General features: G+C 43.0%; 1 protein-coding gene across 4 annotated transcripts in view; it reads left to right on the top strand.

Moving 5' to 3' along the window:
• CSTPP1 (centriolar satellite-associated tubulin polyglutamylase complex regulator 1) overlaps positions 1 to 22,523 on the top strand; it is a 114,540-nt gene that overhangs the window by 75,759 nt on the left and 16,258 nt on the right. For all 4 annotated transcript variants that reach the window (XM_079952424.1, XM_079952426.1, XM_079952425.1 and 1 more), the window contains one exon: positions 20,582 to 20,666. In XM_079952424.1, coding sequence (XP_079808550.1) covers positions 20,582 to 20,666 — 85 coding nt within the window. The remainder of the gene's footprint in view (positions 1 to 20,581; positions 20,667 to 22,523) is intronic.

The following is a 22,523-nucleotide window of genomic DNA, read 5'->3' as shown; positions in this document are numbered from 1 at the left end:
TAGTCACTATCATTTTTATTGTACCATTGTGTTCTCTGTTCTGCTTTGTGTTGAAATTGATTAAGAACAGGAGGGTATTGAAGGTTCATACCCTACTGGTATTCAAATGCATAAAAAGCAGACACACTCATTCTCCAAATCATGGATTGCAGCAAGATGGCTGCGTTATTGTGCCTAGGGGCAAGAGACTTTGGCCGTTCAACAATTATAGGGGGCACATGTTTTCACCGTAAATGTATTTCAGGATAACTTATAGTTATCCTGAAATAACAGCTGAGTTATCCCTCAGCTGGCTTCACTTGTAGTGGCACAGCAGAGAGCAAAATGCATAGTCTTGTATTGGTGGGATACAAAACTGTATAATTCATTTGCAGGCCATTGCAAAGCCATCCAAGACAAATAAATCCCTGAGAATGTGAAGCACACAAAATGATTGCTGCCTCCCTCCGTGGAGTGACGCTACACTGAGAACTGGCTAAGCTGATGATTCTCACTCGTTGGGTTGGATAGCATTGCACCTTTCATAATTGGCTTGAGTGTATCCGGTTATATCAAAGTGCTTTCATGTGAAAACACAAAAAAGCTCTGTTCAGACTACTTTGCACCCTCTGTAACTGAGCAGCCGTCATTAAAGCCATTTCTGTTTTATTTCCCTGTGAGTAATTCGGGGGGAGAAGCGACTTTGTATTTCAGTACATTTGGTTTAGCCAAGAGGTTTATTCACTGCTGCTTTGTACTTTGAGGCAAACTAGAAAACTCAGATTAATAGGTTGTTTATTCTTCACCATGTTCCTGGAATCAAAGGCACTGGGTTGCATTATTAAAGAAGTTGTGTGTGGCAGCCTGGAACTTTCTTTACTGAGCTCCACATGAAGAGAAAATATTGCTTTTTATCCTCTACTCATTACGCAGCCTGGAACAGGAGCACTTTTAGATGCAGTATCATGTAGCATTGCTTTAAAGTCTCCCCACCCCATACAGCTTTAGCAGATGCTAATTATGTATTCTGGTTTAGGAAAAGATATCTTTGGAAGGCTTTCTGTGTGACCAGCTTAAAGCCCGACACAGGAAGTGCTATCTCAGTCTGCTTCTGAACTCTCAGTGCTGAATTTGTGTGCAAACTCTTCTTTTGGCAACAAGGAATGCATGTGTACCTGCGCTGCCCATACAGTCTGTACCCTGTCTCTTCAGCACACTATATTCATTCTGCATATCTACTGTGTTATAGAAGATCCTCGAACATAGGATGACTGGAAGGGATTGATGGCAATGGGAGTGTTCTCCAATGATGTTGTGGTAACATCCCATCCTAGTCAGATGTGTATGCCTACTGTTTCCATTTTTTTAATTGGAAGTGGTCCATCCTCATTGCATAATATTAAGCTAGGGAGACCATAGGCTTTCCGAAGTAAGTTGGCTCTTAAAGTGGAATAGTCATTGCTAAATAATCCAAAAATATTCCTTAGGCATCTAATACTACAGAATGTAAGACATCTGCAAATATGTTGAAAGTCATACTGAATCACACCATTGCCTGCCAGATGTTGTTGGACCACAATTCCCATAATCCTTGCCCATTGGCCATGCTGGCTGGGGGCTTATCAGAATTGGAGTCCCAACACCATCTGTCGGGCTACAGATGTCCCATCCCTGCTCTAGCCAATACCGTTTTGGAATTGCCCGTATAGTATTTTACAGTAAATATCTCCTATTCCCTTTTGTTTGCTGAGGAACCTCTATATTTCTGTCATAGATGTTTGTGTGTGTCAAAGGATTTTGCAGCATTCTCATTGGGTCCACATAGAGTAATAGCGAGGCCTATTAACCTTGTTATTACCCAATGCAAACTTGAGAAAACACTCCAGAGCATACCTAATTCTCCCCCCCATGGCTATGGATTGCAGGGAAATATTTGTAGTAGTGGGTGCGCCGTATTTCACAAATGGTTGCCTGCTATTATTTATCTCTTAATTGAAGAACCACTTCCAAGGAAGCCTGGCATTTCCTGGCCCATAGTTAGAAAACCACTGTACCAAGCTATTGTTTTGGAGAATCAAAAACATCAATAGAATATCACATTTCACTTCATACACTTCCCATCTTTGCCATAAAAGTTGTCAAAACATTGCTGCCCATTCCCTTGAGGCTATGACATACTTTCCATGCCACAAAACCAAAGCCATGCATAAGCTGCACAGTCACAGTCACAAGCCACACATCTTATGGCTAGTTCACAGAGCCATTTTTTAGTGGAGGAATGTGGGCCAAGTGGTTGTGGCTTGGTATTTCCCTACTCTGGGAGCAGGGTGGAGGGAGTGTACGATTTCTTCACCAGACACATGTATCCCTGCTGTTGCAGGAATCCCCCCGGATTTCTCCGTTAACACTATTTACTGCCTCGCTGCAAAATTTTAGGAAGCGTTTGAGCAGAGAAGCCTTAAAAACGCTGGTCACAAGATTTAAAGATATTTAATTAGCAGTGTATTCACAGGAACGGGGTGGGGTTGTACAAATGAGTGAGCAAACAAAATTCATTTTGGGATTCCCCCCGCCCCCAGGGTGAGTGTTCCTTACTCTCACATTCATGCCTCAAACATTACATGCAAATGCCTCTGATCAAAAAGAATCACAGTTGAGCCTGAAATTCTGTTGAGTATGCCCAAGCCCTTACACATACTGATAATAGCTCTGTGAATCCCAACCAGTTTAAAAAGTGAGTACAGTGGTACCTCAGGTTAAGTACTTAATTCGTTCCGGAGGTTTGTCTTAACCTGAAACTGTTCTTAACCTGAAGCACCACTTTAGCTAATGGGGCCTCCTGCTGCTGCCGCGCCGCCAGGGCCCGATTTCTGCTCTTATCCTGAAGCAAAGTATTTAACCTGAAGCACTATTTCTGGATTAGCGGAGTGTGTAACCTGAAGCGTATGTAACCTGAAGCGTATGTAACCCAAGGTACCACTGTATCTCATAGGGATGTTGCAAGAAATCAGGGAACAGGGTTGGAAATCAAGCAGAACAGGGGTAGGTAAGACAGCATAGTCCATACTGACTCCCAAGGGCAAGAAAACTGATCTTGGAGGACAGCACAAAGGAGCAGGTGAGAGCATTAAATATAGGAGAGACCCAATACTGGTGTTTCCACTAGGGATGATGGAAGTTGAAGTTCAGCCTCCATGATTCTAAGTGGAAGAAGATACTAAAGTTGTCTCTACACAGCCTGTGTTGTTTTCAGTTTCCAAGGAAGTTCAAGGGTGTATGAGGGGAGTCTCCCCAAAGGACCTGCTGTCTAATGCCCTGCCCGAACCTCCAAGGTAAGCTTTCTCCCTGTGGGGACCAGAGGAGGCTGGTGCAGAAGGAAACTGGGCTTCATTGAGTGTTACAGGAAATCCCTCCCAAGGAGCATTGATGTCGAATTGGCAAAACTGGTTTTCAAAGAAGAGCAGTTTTCAGTTCACCCTTCTCTAGTCTTGTGCTCCACAAAGATGAACATAAGATACTTACTGATTTCAGAATAGGTGCCTTGGTGTCTGTGAGGTGGGCCTTTTGAGAAACCAGCTATCTGAGAATTGTGTTTCTGCAGTACAAAGCATATACAAATAATATATGTTGTTAATAGTTCACATTTTATTGTGGGACACAAGACCTAATAATGTTTTAATAGGAGTGGTTACGCGTTTAAAACTTTTTGATCTTATTTAGAGTTCCATTTTCTGCCTGTATGTCATGATGTGAGATCTCCTCACTGAATTGTATTTAGTTCATAGTTTCTCACCTAGTCAGTCCGTAAAACATACCATTAGTATTTCAATAAACTACTAATAACAGTGAAGGCATTTTAAAACTCAATACTGTTCAATAGTAGAAATATATCCCCTAAACATGTGGACTGTAGTAGACTGTCGTTTTGACTATGTGATGTGTCGTTTAAAATGCAAGCACCTAGGATGTTATTACAGTGATTAAATGCTTGAGTTATATTTAGTCCTAATCTCAGACAGGGTAACCTGATATTAGCCTAGTAAAAATGTCTTTAATGCTTCTCTCATGTCTATGTAGTTCCCTTCTCCTTTTACATCTAGTTATTACTTAACTAGATTTTAGTGATTCATAGGCTGGTTCAGACTCTTCAGCTCTTTTTGTGAGGTGAAGGAAAGCTGCTAATCAGGCCACTGCATATATTGGTTTCTTGATATAGGAAAGCCTATATCATGTTATAATAGATATATGGTGCTAAATGTTTAGGTTTAGTAAATATTAGGATTTAATTAGAACTTGTATGTTGTAACTGGGATATGTTATAAGACAGTCTCAGTGTGTATTAGAAGTGGGTAATGTCAAGGGTTTGAGGTGTTCAATAGGTGTTTGTCTGCCTCAGGAGATAATGGAGAAGTGCACCTTTGGGGGTAAAGTCAAACAGTTGGAAGGTTGCAGCACTTGCTGTGGCTGTAGAGACCGATATTGGAGGGACATGTTGTGTTGCAGCCGGGGCAGATGAAGGTGTCCGGCTGTGGTGCTGCAGATGCACCATGGTGTTTCTTCTCTCTTCACACCTCCCCAGTGGTCATTCCTTCTCTGGTCACTGCTATGGATGCATGACCTGATTGTCTGTCTCCAGGTTCTGTGGATTTCCACATGGCAGGGCTGATGTTACCAGCCTCTACTTCCTTGGACGTTATTAAACAGAGGTTGGGTGGCCATCTGTCATGGATGCTTTAGCTGAGATTCCTGCATTTCAGGGGGTTGGACTAGATGACCCTTGAGTCACTTCCCTTGAGTTAGAAATCCAGTTACGTGTAAAGAATGTGTAGATCCATGTGTATTGAGGTGTGTGGACCTACTTCTGAGCATCAGCAATTAGCATGTGAAGAGTTAATTAACCTAGGTAAACGCCTAAGGTATACCAGCGTTAATCCTAGTCAATCAACAAGTGTTGATGAAGTCAGGCATACTCCTTTGTCAGGCCGACACCTGGCTGGTGGGATTAACCATTAGTACTTCAAAGCATCAAAAGAACTGACCATTAGAATGCAAATGAATAAAGGAGGCTTAGTTTTTAGGAACAGCAGAATTAGGAGATGCTGGTACCAGAAAGCGGAGAAGGAACTATGCTTGTATGTGCCTGAGATACCAAGATAGGCTGCTAGTGATCCTGCCTTGAGGATAAGCTGGCTGAAGGGAGGCTGGGACAGATGTCTTGGACTCTAGTGCTGCCCTGCTGTGGGGAACAAGCCCCTCTTGAGAGGACCATGCTGTAAGATCTGGACTTTCGGGGTGTCCTGGTTTTTACTTTTTGAAATATGGCATCACGAAGAGTCGGACACGACTAAACGACTAAACAACAACCACAACAACACACTTTTTGTAACAGTATATTAAAGGGGTGGCTAACATGGGACTTAATGGATGCAGTGGTGCTCTTGAAGTCTTCCCTAGCACTCAGGAAGTTTCTGAGCACCCCTCCCTCAAGGCCATCTTTGCCATAGAGGTGGCTGCCTTTTCCTCCCCTGAAAGCACATAGAACCGAAGGAGGAAACTGAAAAGGTGACACTTCTTTCAACTTCCTCTATCACCTCTATGTGCTTTTAAAGGCTCAGTTTATTCTACTGCAGTATTTCTCTAGACAGAGGGCTGGGACTCTCCAGTGGTCCTTGGGCCAATTTAAAGAGGGCCTCCGTCTCATTACCTACCCGGTGCCCTCCTCACTTGCCTGCACTGCCTCTAGCCATACCATAATCTTTTGCTTTAACTAAAGGCAGCACCAGCAACTCCTTGCACATGGAGTAAATGTGAACAACTACGCATCCTCCACACCTGAACAACCTCCCACCCTTTACACCTAACACATCCCCTTGCCTATCCCCCTATAGCTCAACCCACCCCTCTCCCACAGATCACCAAGCTCCTCCCCTCACACCGCAAGCCCCACCCTCTTCTAAGGAAGTGGGTGCTTCACAAAGCAGTTTGCTAAATTACTGTGTGAAGCACCTCACCCCCTGTTAAACCACATTGCAGGTACTTTAAACATAAGGGGGAAGGTATTTCACAATTCCCCCACCCCGCTCTGTTGAACAGCTGACCTGGACCACCTTGCTTTCCTCATACATATGCAGAGTATACATATACAGAGTATAGCAACACCTTGCATTTTTTGCATATAGTAAGAATAATAAATAGAAGGAAGGAAGTGAATGTAAAAGGACCAAGGAGGAGGGAAGGGGTTTTTTTTGGGGGGGGGGCAAAGGCATAAAGTACAAGGTTAGTATGAAAGGTGAATGAGAGAATTTACAGGAGATGGATAATGACATATGCAAACAGGAAAGTATGTTTTGTCTTCCCCGCCTAGAGCCTCTAGATCAGCTAATTCTGCCTAAAATGGGGAGATTGTGTCACAATACAATCTGCATTGCAGGGGGTTGGACTAGATGACCCTTGGGATCCCTTCCAACCCTACAATTTTATGAATACTTCCAGAGGAAAATTGACTCCATACACCAGTTTGGAATTTAGAGTTTCCACCATCTCCTTAGCACCAGAAAATGGAAATGAGAGGTAGAACTGCATGCTGATGATACTTCAGGCAAAACCTCCAGAAGATATCTCCTGGTGGTTTCATTTCGGTGTTAAAAAGTATGGATCCTCGTTGCACCCTGTAGGCCAAAGGCCGCTGGGTAAAGCAGTAGTCTTCCAGCACCACCTTCTGGGTGGTGAATAACTGAAGAACGAATTAATTCTGAATTGCTGCTTTGTGAGGAGAACCATTGCACTTCATAGAAAATGAGTTGCTCTGATGATAGAGTAGGGAGATGTAAAGAGACCTCAAAATGTTGTTTCTCTGGCAATTGTAGCACATTACAGAATAAATACCTGTTGTCCTAGGGGTTTGGAGCTGCCATCACTGGCTTTGATTGACAATTACTTGTATACTGCTAAAAATGCTGTACATCTATGTATACTTCAGCACATAGGCTTTCTAGAGCAGCAACAGAATACAGTAGTCTGAGAAATGCCATTAGAATGCACATTGTAAAAGGCTGTATTTAATTCCTCCAAATGCTCAGAAAAGGGCCCATTTCAGTCATTTTATGCAACAGTATATCACCCTTCCAGATAATTTCTACACATTGGTTAATAACCACCTGAACTAGATATCAGCTGAAGTTTAGGAAATGGTGCTTGCATCTTGAAGAAGTTACATTTGCTGTACCAGACGTATCACTTTCATTACCACAAACATTAACTGGGATGAAGGGATTGTATGAAAACTCTCAGAAGTCCAGGGGGAAGCTTACTCACTTTCTTGTCATATTAAGGCAGGGGTCAGCAAACTTTTTCAGCAGGGGGCTGGTTCACCGTCCCTCAGACCATGTTGTGGGCCACACTATATATTTTTTTTTTGGGGGGGGGGGAATGAACGAATTCCTATGCCCCACAAATAACCCAGATATGCATTTTAAATAAAAGCACACGTTCAACTCATGTAAAAACACCAGGCAGGCCCCACAAATAACCCAGAGATGCATTTTAAATAAAAGGGCACATTCTACTCATGTGAAAACACGCTGATTCCCGGACCGTCCGTGAGCCGGATTGAGAAGATGATTGGGCCGCATCCAGCCCACAGGCCTTAAGTTGCCTACCTCTGTATTAAAGGAAGGGCTGTTCTTGTAGCGGTTTAAAATGATAGAATGATCCCAGGACTGAAGCCAGAACATTCCCTCATGAAGGAGAGTTTCCTTGGGTCCCCCCCCCCCCGTTCTCCAGGGCACACAGTGTATTCATGCTGCTATGCACTCCAGCTAATTTTGCAGTGTATCACCATTTATAATTGTTGCCCTTGTTCATTCATATTGTAATTGGCTTCAAGTGTTTTCTGTGGTGCTGCTTACATCTCCACTGATGGGTGAGAATAAGTCTCTTCACTTGCCACTTTCCTCCTCTTAGGATCCAGTCCGGCCCTTTTGTTAATGGCATGGTGGTAGAGCAGATTGTACCCCAAAAATCATCTGCATAATGGGATGGTTGAAAGATGGTGTCACATTAGCTCTGGTTTCTTTTAATTGCAGTTTTTGTTTATTTTCTTCTTTTTAGCGAATGCTGGTTGAAGATCCAGCCTTGATGTTATGAAGGGATATCTGGGAGGTTTAATTTCCTTGTCTTTGCAGGATAATATTGTATTGCCGAGTCTCCACTTCTAAGACCTCATAATTACACGTTGGGCCAAAGGCACTGCTCCAGACTAGCGGGGTCAAGAAGCTTTATGACGCAGTTATAGTACATAATGATCCTTAAGCTCTTGCCCTAAGCAAGCATTATTATTATTGAGCAGAAACATTGTCCTTCTTGCCAAAACTTAGTAGTCAGATGTTTTTTTTCCATGGGAATTGCTGCTAGAACTCCCATGAAGGAAATATGTCCTATTGGAACTAGGCCAGACACACAGTATATCCTGTTTTTTAAATGAAACAACAACAACAAAATAACTCTATTAAATACTTGTTATTAAGTTTGCTTCTTTGGGAGAAAGGGTGGGATATAAATTTAATAAAGAAAATAAAATGAATAATGTTGCATTATTGACACAGGAGTCAGAAACTGGTAGCCAGTTCACCGAGGGGAGCTGTTTGGTCCCCCCATTTATCTGTCTTCTTCCTTATCCATTTCCAAGATTATTTAAGCTGTTTTAAGGGATAAGAGGGAAATACAGGCATATGTCTTAGTATGTACAAAGAACAAAAATAGAAAGGGGATACTCTGGGTTGTATTTAATGTTAGTCCTACTCTGAGCAAACCCATTGAAATGAATAGATGTAAATTAGTAATGTCCACTAATTTCAGTGGGTCTACATTGTGTAGGACTAAGAGTGGATGCAACCTTCAGATGCTAATTGAGTGCCTTGAATCTACCTCTTATGTTTTGGCACCTCTAAACTAGGAGTAAAGCAAACATGTTGGACTTAAGGGTGCTGGCTATTATGGGATGTGCACAAATGGCATTTTATTACTGGTATAATGCTTCCACAGCACAAGCTATTTCTGCAATGGGGGTGCTGTTGTTGCTGTCATAGATTCTTTGTATGTTTCTTTTAGTCCTTATGATTTATGTGGAAATTGATTGGTTGTGTATTTTTTATGTTTATTTATTGTTTATGACTACTTTTGTTATGTTTGTAATTATGTAATTTTTTTAATGTTCTAAGCCACCTTGAGCATGGTTTTAAGTATGGAAAGGCAACATACAAATAAAATGATGTATGCATGCATGCAAACCATGTCTTTGCTTGCTAGCAGCTCTTATCATCATACTTGGAAGGTAGCCAAAGTGGTCTTTAGCTCTTAAGTTGAAGTCTCTAGTCATTTAGATATCAACTGCAAAGTTGGCTAGTATGTGTATTTTCTGGAACACTGTATTATTTTTCTGAATGTTTGTCCTGGTTTAATCTTCAATCTCAGTAGTGGGAATAATTAAGGACTGCTGTTTCTGTTTCTGTGTGTTTGGAAAATGAGGAAATCAGTTCTTAAAAGCACCACAAATGTACTATCTGTCCCTGGTTCTTATTTATTTTAGAACTGGCCTTGACATTCAAAAAGCAAATTAGCCACAGGAATAGTCCATATATGTTATTCAGATCTTTCATTTAAACAAAACCCCATCCAGCAGAAAGAGATCTATCTGCCGATAGCTCATAAAATCACTCAACAACAAAGTATATAAACAATGAACTGTGGATCCACATCTAATCCCTAACACTTTGATTAAATTAAAATAATCTCCCCAACCTAGTGTTTTCTGCTTTGTGCTATAGGCCCCTATTTCTTTCCCTAGATTTCCACACACACACTACAGCTCAATTCACACACCAAGGTTTGGCCCATTAGATATGCTCCCCTGCTTTTCATTTCCCCTTCCCCCCCCCCGACCTTGCATGATCCAATTCCTTCCAGTGTTTTCTGTTTCAAGGTAACAATATTTTAAAGTGATATCTAGATTAAAGGTAAAGGTAAAGGGACCCCTGACCATTGGGTCCAGTCGTGGCCGACTCTGGGGTTGCGGCGCTCATCTCGCTTTATTGGCCAAGGCATTCGGCGTACAGCTTCCAGGTCATGTGGCCAGCATGACTAAGCCCATCTGGCGAACCAGAGCAGCGCATGGAAACGCCGTTTACCTTCCCTGCCGGAGCAGTATCTATTTATCTACATGCACTTTGATGTGCTTTCAAACTGCTAGGTTGGCAGGAACAGGGACCGAGCAATGGGAGCTCACCCTGTCACGGGGATACGAACTGCCAACCTTCTGATTGGCAACTCCTAGGCACCACCCGTGTCCCGATATCCAAATTAGACAACTGTTAACTATAGTTTACCTCCAATCAGAATTGGGAACTAATCTCTCTGTGTCATAATACTGGAATCGGGGGTCATCCAGTGAAGCTGAATGTTGGATTATTCAGGAAAGGCAAAAGGAGGTACAGTGGTACCTCGGGTTAAGTACTTAATTCATTCCAGAAGTCCGTTCTTAACCTGAAACTGTTCTTAACCTGAAGACCACTTTAGCTAATGGGGCCTCCTGCTGCCACCACGCCGCCGGAGCACAATTTTTGTTCTCATCCTGAAGCAAAGTTCTTAACCCGAGGTACTATTTGTGGGTTAGTTGAGTTTGTAACCTGAAGCGTCGGTAACCTGAAGCGTATGTAACCCGAGGTACCACTGTGCTTCTTCACACAGTGCATGGCTAAAGTATGGCATTCGTTCCCACAGGATATAGGGATGGCCACCAACTTGGATGGCACTGAAAGAGGATGAGACAAATTCATGGAGCCTAAGTTTAGCAAGAGTTACTAGCCAAGATGGCTATGGTCTCTTTCCATTGCCACAGGCAGCATGCCCCAGTTTACCAGTTGCTAGGAATCAGAAGTGGGGAGAGTGCTGTTGCACTCAGGTTCTGCAGATAGGCCTTTGTCCTGCTCCAGCGGGGCTCTTCTTTCGTTCTTACATACAGAGTGCATTTCTCACCCCAGTTTGTCCATGGTATCTGAATGAGCTTTAAGGTCATGTACGTTAGCTGTACCCAGTTAGACTTCACTTTTTTGTCATGGAAGGCTAGTACCGGTTCTCAACAGGTGCTGCTTTTCTCTCTGAGCCAGACGTTTGCAGCGCTTACTGGGATTTGCAGTTTCCTTGAGTTTAAGAACGTAAGAAGAGCTGTCCTGGTTCATCTAATCCAATATCCTGTTTCCAGCGGCAGCCAAGAAACCACAAAATGGTATCCAATAACAACAGTGAAAGAATACGAAAAATATGTGCATCATATCTCTTAAGCCAAAGGATGCTATTGACAATCAGATCCAAAAAATGAGCTCTCAGAGTTTTGTGGAATGATAAGATACAAAGGTTTGCCATAATTCAAGAGCTGAGATCCCACTGGGGAGGTAAATCAGCCTTCTGTAGCAAATTAATCAGTTTCATTAGCCAACTGAGTATTTCAGTGTTTTCATGTTATAGCAAATACTGGCTTTCTGGGTTGGGGTTCAAGTCCCCCTGGGGAAGCAATAACCATCTGGGGAGAAAGCTGACAGGATAAGGGTGGAATGAGGACAGACAATGAAGGAAGCCACAAGTACATTCTCCTGGGAGCAAACCTTGCTAGTTTACTAATCAGAGCAAAAGTATGGAAAACAGGCAATGTGGCTTCAAACCCGGCCAGGAAGAATGATAAAATTAAAGCCAAAGTCACTTCTTGCATTTATGTAAGAAACTAAATGTGTGCTTTGGTGGAGGGAGGAAAGTGGACAAATCTAGAACTCACAGGTCTCACAGCATCTCTCTAATCACTCAGTGACAGCAGAAGATAGGAAGATGACACATTATGGGACATTTGTCATCTGCTAGCTACAGACCAACCAAATGTACCTTGAAGAAGTAAGTTGCATAAAAAGCGCTAGAGGAACAGCACAAGTTCAGCTGCAGGAGGTCTCAGGTTCAGGAGCTGGATGTGACCTCTCATTGGAGAAGGATAGAAAGAGTTCCCACTCATAAGCACACCAGAGTTTTTGCTTAGTCTTAATGCAGTTCTTAAATCTTCATAATAAATAACTGCAGTACAGATGGTGGTGTAAGTTATATTCTGTGCATGCCCTTGCAAACTCACTTCATTATTATTGTTGTGTGTGCTTTTTGAAAAACAACAACCCACCCATAGCAGGTTGAAATACAATGAAGTAAAACCATGTGAAAACCAGATAAAATCAGCATAAAACAGAACAGGTATAATTGAAAGTTAAAAGGCCTAGAAACACAAAATGTTATTTGCTGGGCACTGAAAAGACACCGGTGTAGGCACTAGTCAACCCTCCCAGGGGAGAGCAGTGCCCCACCACTGCGACAGCCCTTTCACCTGTCACAACATGCCCCACTTCAGATGGTGAAGTTATCAGGAGGAGACCTCTGAAGGTTATCCCCATGTACAAGCAGGCTTATGTTGGAGAAGGCAGTCTTTTAGGTACCCAGGCCCCAAGCCATATAGGACTTTAAAGGCAACCACCAGCACTTCCAATTGTTTCTGGAAGTGGACTTGGCACAAGTGCTGTTCTTTAAGCACTTGTGAAATTTGTTTCTTCCAAGGAATAAGTTTGTGTCTCACATACACTAAAGTTGTGGCAGATGTTCAGATTTTCACCAGCCAGTGTGAGAAATTAAGTGTAATCTGTGGCATCCTGCACATGTCTGTAAATTAGGCATGCCAGGTTTCCAGTGGACTCTCGCAGTTCAAACAAAAGCTCTGCCCTTAGTTAGGATTATGTGTGCTTCATGACAGGAACATGAGATATTTGCTTTAAAACAATCTCCATGCAGCAGAATGACTAAGAACCATGTTTTTCTAAAAAAGAAGACTAACCTAGATAGCACTCAGGCTTCAAAATTTCAACTTGACTCCATGCCTTTTGGAGTTTATGGGTGGTATCAGAGGCTTGGGGTACAGAGCAGATTGCTTTATGTTTTGACTTGCCTATTGTATGTATCACAAATGTGTGTTTTTGACTAAACATTTAAACTGGTAATTTGTGGCAGCCAATATCTTAATTCATCCAGCAGCCTCTCTCCCTGTAGAACAACAGTGAGTCCTGTTGACTTGACTGCGGCCTGGATTGTAGCCTCGGTGCCCAAGAGACAGGAAGGAGAATTGTGGTCATGATGTACCCAAGCCACCTCTGTTTATTCACAGCAGCTCTTGGCAGCCTGGACAGGCCAATGGGCAAATGACATTTTCCCACATGGACCTCCGTGACTTCACCATAGTTAACTGGAAAGCAGTAATCACAGCAAATAGTAGGCATCTCATAAGGGCACTGGTGATCCCTTCTTGTGTAATGAGCAATTAGCAGAGAAAATGATATGACTGAGTGGTAAGTCCTGTCCCATGTTCTGAGTATGGCAGGGTCCTTACCAGGAGCCCTGCAGGGACAGTGGTGAGGACATGGGGACAAGCAAGAACTCAGTGGCTTTGGGGCTGGAATCTGCAGCCACCAACAGACAGAGGAGATAGCACACCAGGAAATTCCATGGTACATCAACAAACTGTTGGGTGTGCAAATGAGTTGGTGCCAAGGAGGGAGGGAGAAGGGGGAAAAAACAAATGCTCAGCCAAGAACAATTCTTGATGACCTCCTTGGAGTGGGTTACCAACTTGCCTAGGCTATGGAGAAGAATGTGAGTAAATACAATCTTATGCCCTTGAAGCTAACACCAATGAGGCTGCAGCTCTCAGTCTGTGATATGGAATTTCCAGTGGGATAATGAGTAGGGATATCCAGTAGGAAGATTTTCTACTTATGATTATGTTGTTGTCATTATTATTATTATTAATTTATTCATTTAGTTCTTGCCTCATGCAAAATGTCTCCAAATGACTTACATGCAGAATTAAAAACATCCGTCAAGACTGCCTATCAATATATAGGTTTCATAAATGTTGAAGCTTGTTGCAGCATATCAAGAAGATATATCAGTTCATCAGATATATCAGTGGTTGTTACTGCATCATTATCTCCAGTGGAGCTCTCTTCTAATGTTCACAAAGTGACCAGAATACCAGAATTATTCAGCGGGTCATTGTGAAATACTGGTCAGAAGAAATGTGGAATGGTGGCAACAAATGGTGCTTTCTGGCTAAGAGAAGGAAACAAAGCAAAGCAATGCTCACAATTCAATGCAAGTGAATTTCTGCCTTAGTTTAGGTGCAATGTAGGCATGACAAAAATCTATCCACAGATGACACAGTGAAGAATCATGTTTACTTACCTTTGAACATAGTGAAGCTTTATTACTTACATCAGTAGAGATGCCTACACCCCTTCCATCTTCTTTTTAAATGATAGGCAGCAGGTTGAACATGACCTGAAGATATAAGGAAAACATCTGGCCATCTTTCTGTTTTGCAATAACAACTGGGACTTTATCATATATCTCTTAATAAAGATGCAGATTACTGCGAAGGATGAAAATCCATGTGGAATTCACCTGCAGCTGTATAGCTAACTTTATTTGCAGTCATAAATTGTATCATGCTCTTACCCTTGCAGAATAATTGAACAGTGAGTGATGACTTTATCCTAGATAATTTTCACAAGATTAAAAAAAAGTTTTACAAGTATTTTTAACTGCTGTAAAATATAATAGGCTAAACCTTGCCACGATTACTGTAGCATCTCCCAATGCAATATTATGTAGTGTGATACCTCAAATCTGTGTGTGCTTCATTCATATCTGAATCATGACAGTAAAACCTGACTATCTCCAGGGTACATGTAATGAATCCCTGAAATGAGCTGAACGACTAGGCCTGTTTAGATAGGATGATCAGATGCAAAGAGAGATCGTGTTCATGAACTTCCCAGGGTTAGCCTGATGTAAAAAAATCCCATTTTGCAGTGGAACTGGAATATATAGTGGTTTAGTTTCAGCTGCCTTAAAATCAAGGATGCTTGGCACAGGACTCAAGACGTTGTGTTCTGTGTTTCTGTGGATACTCCCAATACAATTAACGTTCCATAAATAATTATGCAAGGACCACAGAAACGTGTATTGCTTTTAAAGGAATCTGGCCTGAGATTGTGAAAAAATAAGTTTCCTAGCCCTCCTCTCTGCAGATTAAAAGTGTGGAAATATGTAGGCAGTGACCCATTGTAGGCATGAAAAGGACTGGCAAGTGTTCATGTGGTGGGATGGAGCAGCTTCTGTCTTCTCATCTCCTGTGATGAAGTGAGGTACTTGCTTCCCTTTCACCATGTCATATTTCTCTCCCCTCCCCCACCATCCCCAAAATTAAGCAAGATCACACATGATGTTATTTGTGTGGTGGAAGAAAAGAGGGATGTACCCATTTCCCCACCAAGCAAAGTCTCTCAGTGCAGAGTTTAGAATTTCTTACTGGTTACTTTGTTGTTGTTGTTGTTGTTGTTGTTGTTGTTGTTGTTGTGTGTTTATTGAATTTATATACTGCCCTATACCCAGAGGTCTTGGCGGTTCACAAAACAACTTTACAAGGAAAGAGAGCAGGACTGCAGCTTGCAAGTGTTTTTGTGCATCTTTCCCCACATCCATAAAGAAAGGAGCATTTAGCATTTTGTTGTCTTGTGCTCCTCAGAAGAAGGTCCAGTGTGCATTTTTCTCGATAAGAAGTTTCTACACCTCTGAGAATTAAAACAAAACAAAAAAACTCTCAAAACTGGGAACAGCAATGAAGCTAAAGGAAAGTTATTTGATATCATTTTACTGAGAACCAGTCCCCAGGAATTAGCATTCAGCATAGGATAATACATAAACACACACAGCTGCTGCTTGGGGGGGGGGAGATTCTGCCGCAGAACCACACCTGTTTCTATAAACTTTGTTAGGGCAGTAGAACTTTTTCCCCCGTTCGCCTTCCTTGAGATGGTGTCAGATTTTCAGGCTCCTCAGTCATGGCCGCTTTGAGCAGTCACAGGAACCCAGGAAATGTCTGTTGATTAAAATTCAGCACTGAAAGTTTGGAGGGACAACTGGAGTACAAACAACACAATCCCCATGAGAGAGAAAAGAGCTGGAGAAGGAAAAGCCCCATCTTCCAGGTCTGCAACAGAAGAGATCTCAGTCCCCTTCCATTTACTGCTATAAGCAAATACAGGTTGAATGGAAGGGAAGCAGAATGCTGCCAAACATCCATGAGAAGGATCTTGTATTCTGGCTGTTGTGAACTAACTCAAAATTCCATCTATACAGTGGTACCTCTGGCTAAGTACTTACCGTAATATTCGCCCTATAGGGCGCACCGGCCCATAGGACGCACTTATTTTTTTTTGGGGGGGGGAATAAAGGAATAAATTGGATCCCGCTCGCTGTCCTGGTTTTGTTTTTAGCCTCGGGGCTGGGGATCCGGGAGCGAAGGCGAGGTTGCGCGCAACCTTGCCATTGCTCCCGGAGCTTGCCGGGCTGGGGGGATAGCTTCCTGAAGCCTGGAGAGCGAGAGGGGTCGGTGCGCACCAACCCCTCTCGCTCTCCAGGCATCAGCGAAAGCCTGCATTCACCCCATAGGATGCACACACATTTCCCCTTCATTTTTGGAGGGGAAAAAGTCCTATAGGGCGAAAAATACGGTAATTTGTTCTGGAGGTCCGTTCTTAACCTGAAACTGTTCTTAACCTGAAGCACCACTTTAGCTAATGGGGCCTCCTGCTGCCGCCACGCCGCTGGAGCACGATTTCTGTTCTCATCCTGAAGCAAAGTTCTTAACCTGAAGCACTATTTTTGGGTTAGCAGAATCTGTAACCTGAAGCATCTGTAACCCGAAGCGTATGTAATCTGAGGTACCACTGTATATGGCTGTGCTGTGAGTATGTCAAGTCTCAACAACAATGGGGGAAATTGTGAGTACTATAATAGAGTACATTGTGAAACAGAAATCCCATGATTTGTGGAAATATAGGTGAAATATTGACTGGAAATATAGGTGAGGACCCCAATAGCATTGCACCCATCAGTTTTCCAGGACCTCCCAGCCTACTCCACTCCTATTGCCCCTCTGCTGAAAAGATGCTCTTACATGTCTAGAGTTCCTATAGAGCAGGGTGGTCTCTCAGCAACATTTGATGCTCTCCCCCCCCCTCCATCCACAGCCCTCACACCACCCTCCCAAAGTTGTGAAAGCAAGGTGGTGGGCTTTGGGAAGGAGACGTGAGGGTTCAGACAGGGTCCTGGAGTCCTCCCACCTCCTTTGGGAAGGAGATGGGAGGGCTCTAGGACCCTCCCAGAGCCTCATGCCTTCTTCCCAGAGCCTAATGCCTTGCTTAGCTGTCTTTGGCAAGGCAGTGCAAGGACTGGCGAAGGGTGTGTGTGTGTGTGTGTGTGTGTGTGTGTCAAATTTTGGCCTGGCTCCCCCTATGTGACAAGGCAGTGTGCAAACCACAGATTCTGTGACAAAGGACTCTTGTGGCCCACTTAGTATGAAAATTTGGACCGCCATGTGCTAGAGCATTGTTGAATGAGGCACCATGTACTGCAGACAGAAGGGAAAGCTGGCTAGCTCCATGTGCACACACGTAAACATTCTGTGCACATGACTGGACATCTTTGGATCCCAATTGCATTAATGGAACACTGGAGTGAGAAAATGGACGAGCTATAGAGGGCTAACTGAGTGACCCAAGTTTCTTCCAGCCCTGTCCTCCCGCTTAGTTCACTTTGGATCCTGCCTGCCTGCTTCCAGCCTGGCCCTTGTTCTACTACTGGCTTTTCTTCCATACTTTGCATTCTTCTGCATATAGAAATACAGCAAAATTACTGTTGTTCAGCCAGTCCTCTCCTTAACTTCAGTCCACAGGCTTTTGGACAGGGAACATGCAATCATGAGCAGCTTTTGACATCAGTATGTTTCCATTCTCCTTAGATCCCATAAACCTCCCTGAGCTTCACCTCTTTCGTCTCTCCCCCTGCCCCACTTCTGAGCCACAGAAGCCATTCTCTGCCAGCCTCTCACAAAGCAGCTCCCGAAGAGATGAATCATTGGGTTGGCTGTCTTGTGTATTTTGGATCTGGTCTCTCTGCCTTCCTTTAATATAGTGACCAGATTTGCACACACAATTACAAAAGAGGCCATCCAGCTGCCTCGCTGGATGCCAAAGTAATAATGCCTGTGGGTTTGTGCTCCATACTTCTGCATACATGCCCCTAGATCTTGTTTGCCTTTCCTAATGCTGCCAGATGTTGCTTGGATGGGTTTCTTAGCATGTGGTAGCGAATGTTACCCTGCCAATGATTTTTAACAAATTTAAGCAACTTTTAATTCACTGGGCTTTTGGCTCTTCACTGGGCCAAAAGAGACATTACACACAGATGCATGTAATGTTGCCATCACAGCCCTTTTTAAATAAGAAAAGATGTTTCAAGAGTGTGCAGTCAGGTCCGGAGAAGTTTGCAGCGTCTGTGTGTGCACCCCATCCATGACCACCATTTCCCAACCCCACATCATGGGCAGCTCCCCACCCTCACAGGGTTCAAAGAATTGTAGAGTTGGAAGGGACCACGAGGGTCATCTAGTCCAGCCCCCTGCAATGCAGGAATCGTTTTGCCCAATGTGGGGCTCAAACCCGCAACCCTGAGATTAAGAGTCCCTTGCTGTACCAGCTGAGCTATTCTCACTGTCTAAAGGAGAGAAGCTACTTGGCAGATCTGAAGCAGGGAAATGGCTGGCCAGGCTTAGTCATCATCGTTTCTGGTCCAGATTGCCTCTCCAGAAATTACTTTTCCTCTTTAAGTTGGTCATTGGTTTAATTTTACATATATCCGTATGAAACATATAATTTGGCCCTCAGGACTTTATGTACATCATGCATGTAAAGCACATTTAAAGCATGACCCCCAAAGAATCCCAGAAACTCTCATTCAGTAAGGGTACTGGGAATTGTAGCTGTGTGAAGGGTGAACTGCACTTCCCTGGGTTCTTTGGGGGAAGTTTTGTGCATTAAGTGATACATGTTTTACTGAGTCGGACCATCTATCAATGTAGCTTTATATTGTTTTTATTGACTGGAAGCAGCTCTCTGGATTTTCAGATGGGTCTCTCTCTCCCAGCCGTATCTGGAGATGAATTCTGATAATCTGCCATTCAACTACAGCCCTTTCTGTTAAAAGGTAAAGGTAAAGGTACCCCTGCCCGTACGGGCCAGTCTTGACAGACTCTGGGGTTGTGCGCCCATCTCACTTAAGAGGCCAGGGGCCAGCGCTGTCCGGAGACACTTCCGGGTCACGTGGCCAGCGTGACATCGCTGCTCTGGCCAGAGCCAGAGCCAGAGTCAGAGCCGCACACGGAAACGCCGTTTACCTTCCCGCTGGTAAGCGGTCCCTATTTATCTACTTGCACCCGGAGGTGCTTTCGAACTGCTAGGTTGGCAGGCGCTGGGACCGAGCAGCGGGAGCGCACCCCGCCGCAGGGATTCGAACCGCCGACCTTTCGATCGGCAAGCCCTAGGCGCTGAGGCTTTAACCCACAGCGCCACCTGCGTCCCTGCCCTTTCTGTTACAACTTTTCTTTTGGAATGCCTACCTATACCAATGAAGATAAGTCCTATTGTCACTTTCCATGTTCATACTCTGTTGGCAAGAAAATCTGGCTCCCGTAATAGGAAAACTAACTTGTTTTTAAAATATACTAAGTCAAACAATGTGACATATTCTTACTGAACTCAGAAAACTGCATACATGCATATTTTTTTGCAGAATTTGGATTCTTCTTTTTGGCAGAAAGCAATGTGGTGGCAGGAGGAGAGGTGTTAGTAAATAAGGAACATTTGGAGCCTATGGATAAAGAAAGAAAGAGTCTAGACTGTTAAGGAAGCAGATGTTCCACTCCCCAAATGCTGGAATTCCCTACAAACTCTAAACATGATCTAAGTCCTTTATGCACTTTATGCCATCACTAGCCCCACTATTTTTTTTTGGTAGTTGAGGATTTGGAAATAATGTCATAAAGAAAAATGTAAAAATAAAGGAATGTTGGCATATTCCAGCAAAAATGGAAAAGAAAGCGGAAATTGCTGCAGTTGGTGTGTTTGTCTGTGGTCAGGAATGGAAATCAGCCAAGTGAATTAACACCATTGTTTTCCTTCACATCATCGTCACCCCCCATGCAAATGATACGTGATTGATGACTTATTAAAGATTGTTATGATATTTCCTTTACATTGAAACGAATGCAAGTTGTGCAAGTCACATAAATAGTCACATACGTTATGGTAAGTTATATAACTTAAGTTAATTAGTAGGCAGTGAGGTAAATAATGAAGTATTTGTTGGAAACTGAACTGCAGCGAAACAGAAATGGTGCTGATTGTGACAAATACAGGTTGGCATGGAAATCGCTTCCTTCTGACTCCTTAGTGGTTGAGTCTCTATTATGCTTCACCCACCTTCTTGTCTGTATGACATTGCCTTTTAACACTTCATTCTGCATTGTTATTTTAATTTTTGCAAGTTGTTCTGTGATGGTTGTGGGAAATGACTCATAAACTGAATGAACACAAATAGTAATAATATCCTTCTCTTTCTGTTGCAGACCTCTTGACAGCCAAGGAGTACCACTGCCTCCTGCAGCTGCTTTGCCCTGACTTCCCCATGGAGCTTACACAGAAAGCAGCAAGGTGAGCACTCCTTCAGCAATTAGATCTGTGGTTATTTCCTACAGCGAGAATCAGCTCCTGCTTTATACTTGGGTAGAAAAAGTGCCTGTACTGAAATAGTGTTGGCACTGCCAGTTGTGCATGGTGCATATGCAATTTGAATGATGCAGGCTGCCTATGATAAACACAGACGTGGGGACACAAGTCTTTCCTGATCACTGCTTTTGTGTTCAATACAGGGAAGCCTGTACATTTGACTGTATTGCTGTCGGTACTCATTTAAACTTGAATGCTTTTAGTACCCCGACTTAAAACAAAGAATGAATACTGAACTGTCTCTTAAAATTGCAGTATTTGCGATAAGCAATGTGTTTACTTTGGACTGCATGTTTTGGTTTAATATAAAGGGATCTGTTTCAGAGCTGAACCTCATGTTCAAATTCTGGGAGAAGGGGAATGGGTTTTATTCTTGATCCACTTTCAGTCTGAAATCTTCCAAGGAACAGCTCCTCTGGTCTCATTTCCAAACCCTTATGGACTCCAGACTGATATGCGAGATTCCCCAGGCATCCTGTTGACATCCAATGATCGAGTAATCTAAGCAGTTTTGGCAACGGGTAGCCTGACATAACTCTGGCTTAGATACCGCAGTTGGGGCAGAGTCTATGTTGAATTGGATATGGGCATATTTATCTGTAAAGTCGCTTGAAAACAAGTCACAGTTGGTGTGCTGATAGATTAAAACCACTTGAGAGATATTCTGTCAAGCAAGCAGTATATTAATTTTGTTTAAATAAATAAAATAAACTTTTGAACATGAAAAGCATGCAAACTGAGTGTGGGAGGGTGTCATACTAGATCAGTGGTTTTCAACTGTTTTATCTTCAGGAATATGTTTCTGTGTTGCCTTGTCTCCTGAAGACTGTCAAGGTAGCATAGACTCTTAATCTCAGGTTTGTGGGTTCGAGCCCCATGTTAGGCAAAAGATTCCTGCATTGTAGGGGGTTGGAATAGATGACCCTTGGGTCCCTTCCAGCTTGGCAATTCTATGATTCTATGAGGAACTTCAGGGAGGCTTCTTGGTCATTACTAATCTTCTCATGAAGAACCCTCCAAGGAACCACCAGGGCTTTTCCAGAACCCAGTTGAAAGCCACTTTTTAAGAGTCTAATAGACATAAAGACAATGTCAATAGCAAGAGGATCTGCCTTTTGGTTCTCAGCAGAATTAGGTATGGTCTTAAGGGAATTGACAAAACAAAGTTTGCCTGCTGCAGCAGGCTCTATGAATCATGAGACGCTTTCTGCAATGCTCTAGTATCTTACTCAACATGCAGAAGGGGGGAAAATAAGGCACATGTCACCTTTATTGTCACTGCTGGTTTAATCAAGAGCCAGTTAGTAGAGTATTAAGAGCTGGCCTGTGAAACCTGGGTATTAATCCAATGAACTCACCGGCTGACTTTAACCAAGTGAGCGAGTCAGCAGTGTTTCAGTTCAGTTTGCAAAGTGACTTGAAGACTTGAAGTTCACTGCGTGCTATAACCTGAAAGAGAATTTCATGAAAATGCTTCACTGTTGGTATCTAACACTTTCAAAACTGGCTAAAATACATAAAATCAGGTCAAGCATTTGTTGGAGAGGCAGAGGGCACGATGATCCACATTTGGTGGAACTGTAAAAAAATAAAATGATTCTGGGAAACAATATACAATGAGCTTTAAAAGATTTTTAAAATTTCCTTTGCAAAAACCCCCGAAGCCTCTCTGCTGGTTATTAATGATATTCTGAAAAATCTGAGGAGAATTTTCATGTATGCAGCAAGAATTTTAATAGCTAAAGGATGGAAAGGAGAATCTGTTCCCACTAAGTTGGATTG

The sequence above is a fragment of the Podarcis cretensis genome (genome assembly GCF_951804945.1).
Source record: "Podarcis cretensis genome assembly, chromosome: 1".
Lineage (NCBI taxonomy): Eukaryota > Metazoa > Chordata > Lepidosauria > Squamata > Lacertidae > Podarcis > Podarcis cretensis.
This window is presented reverse-complemented; position numbering and strand designations above follow the sequence as displayed.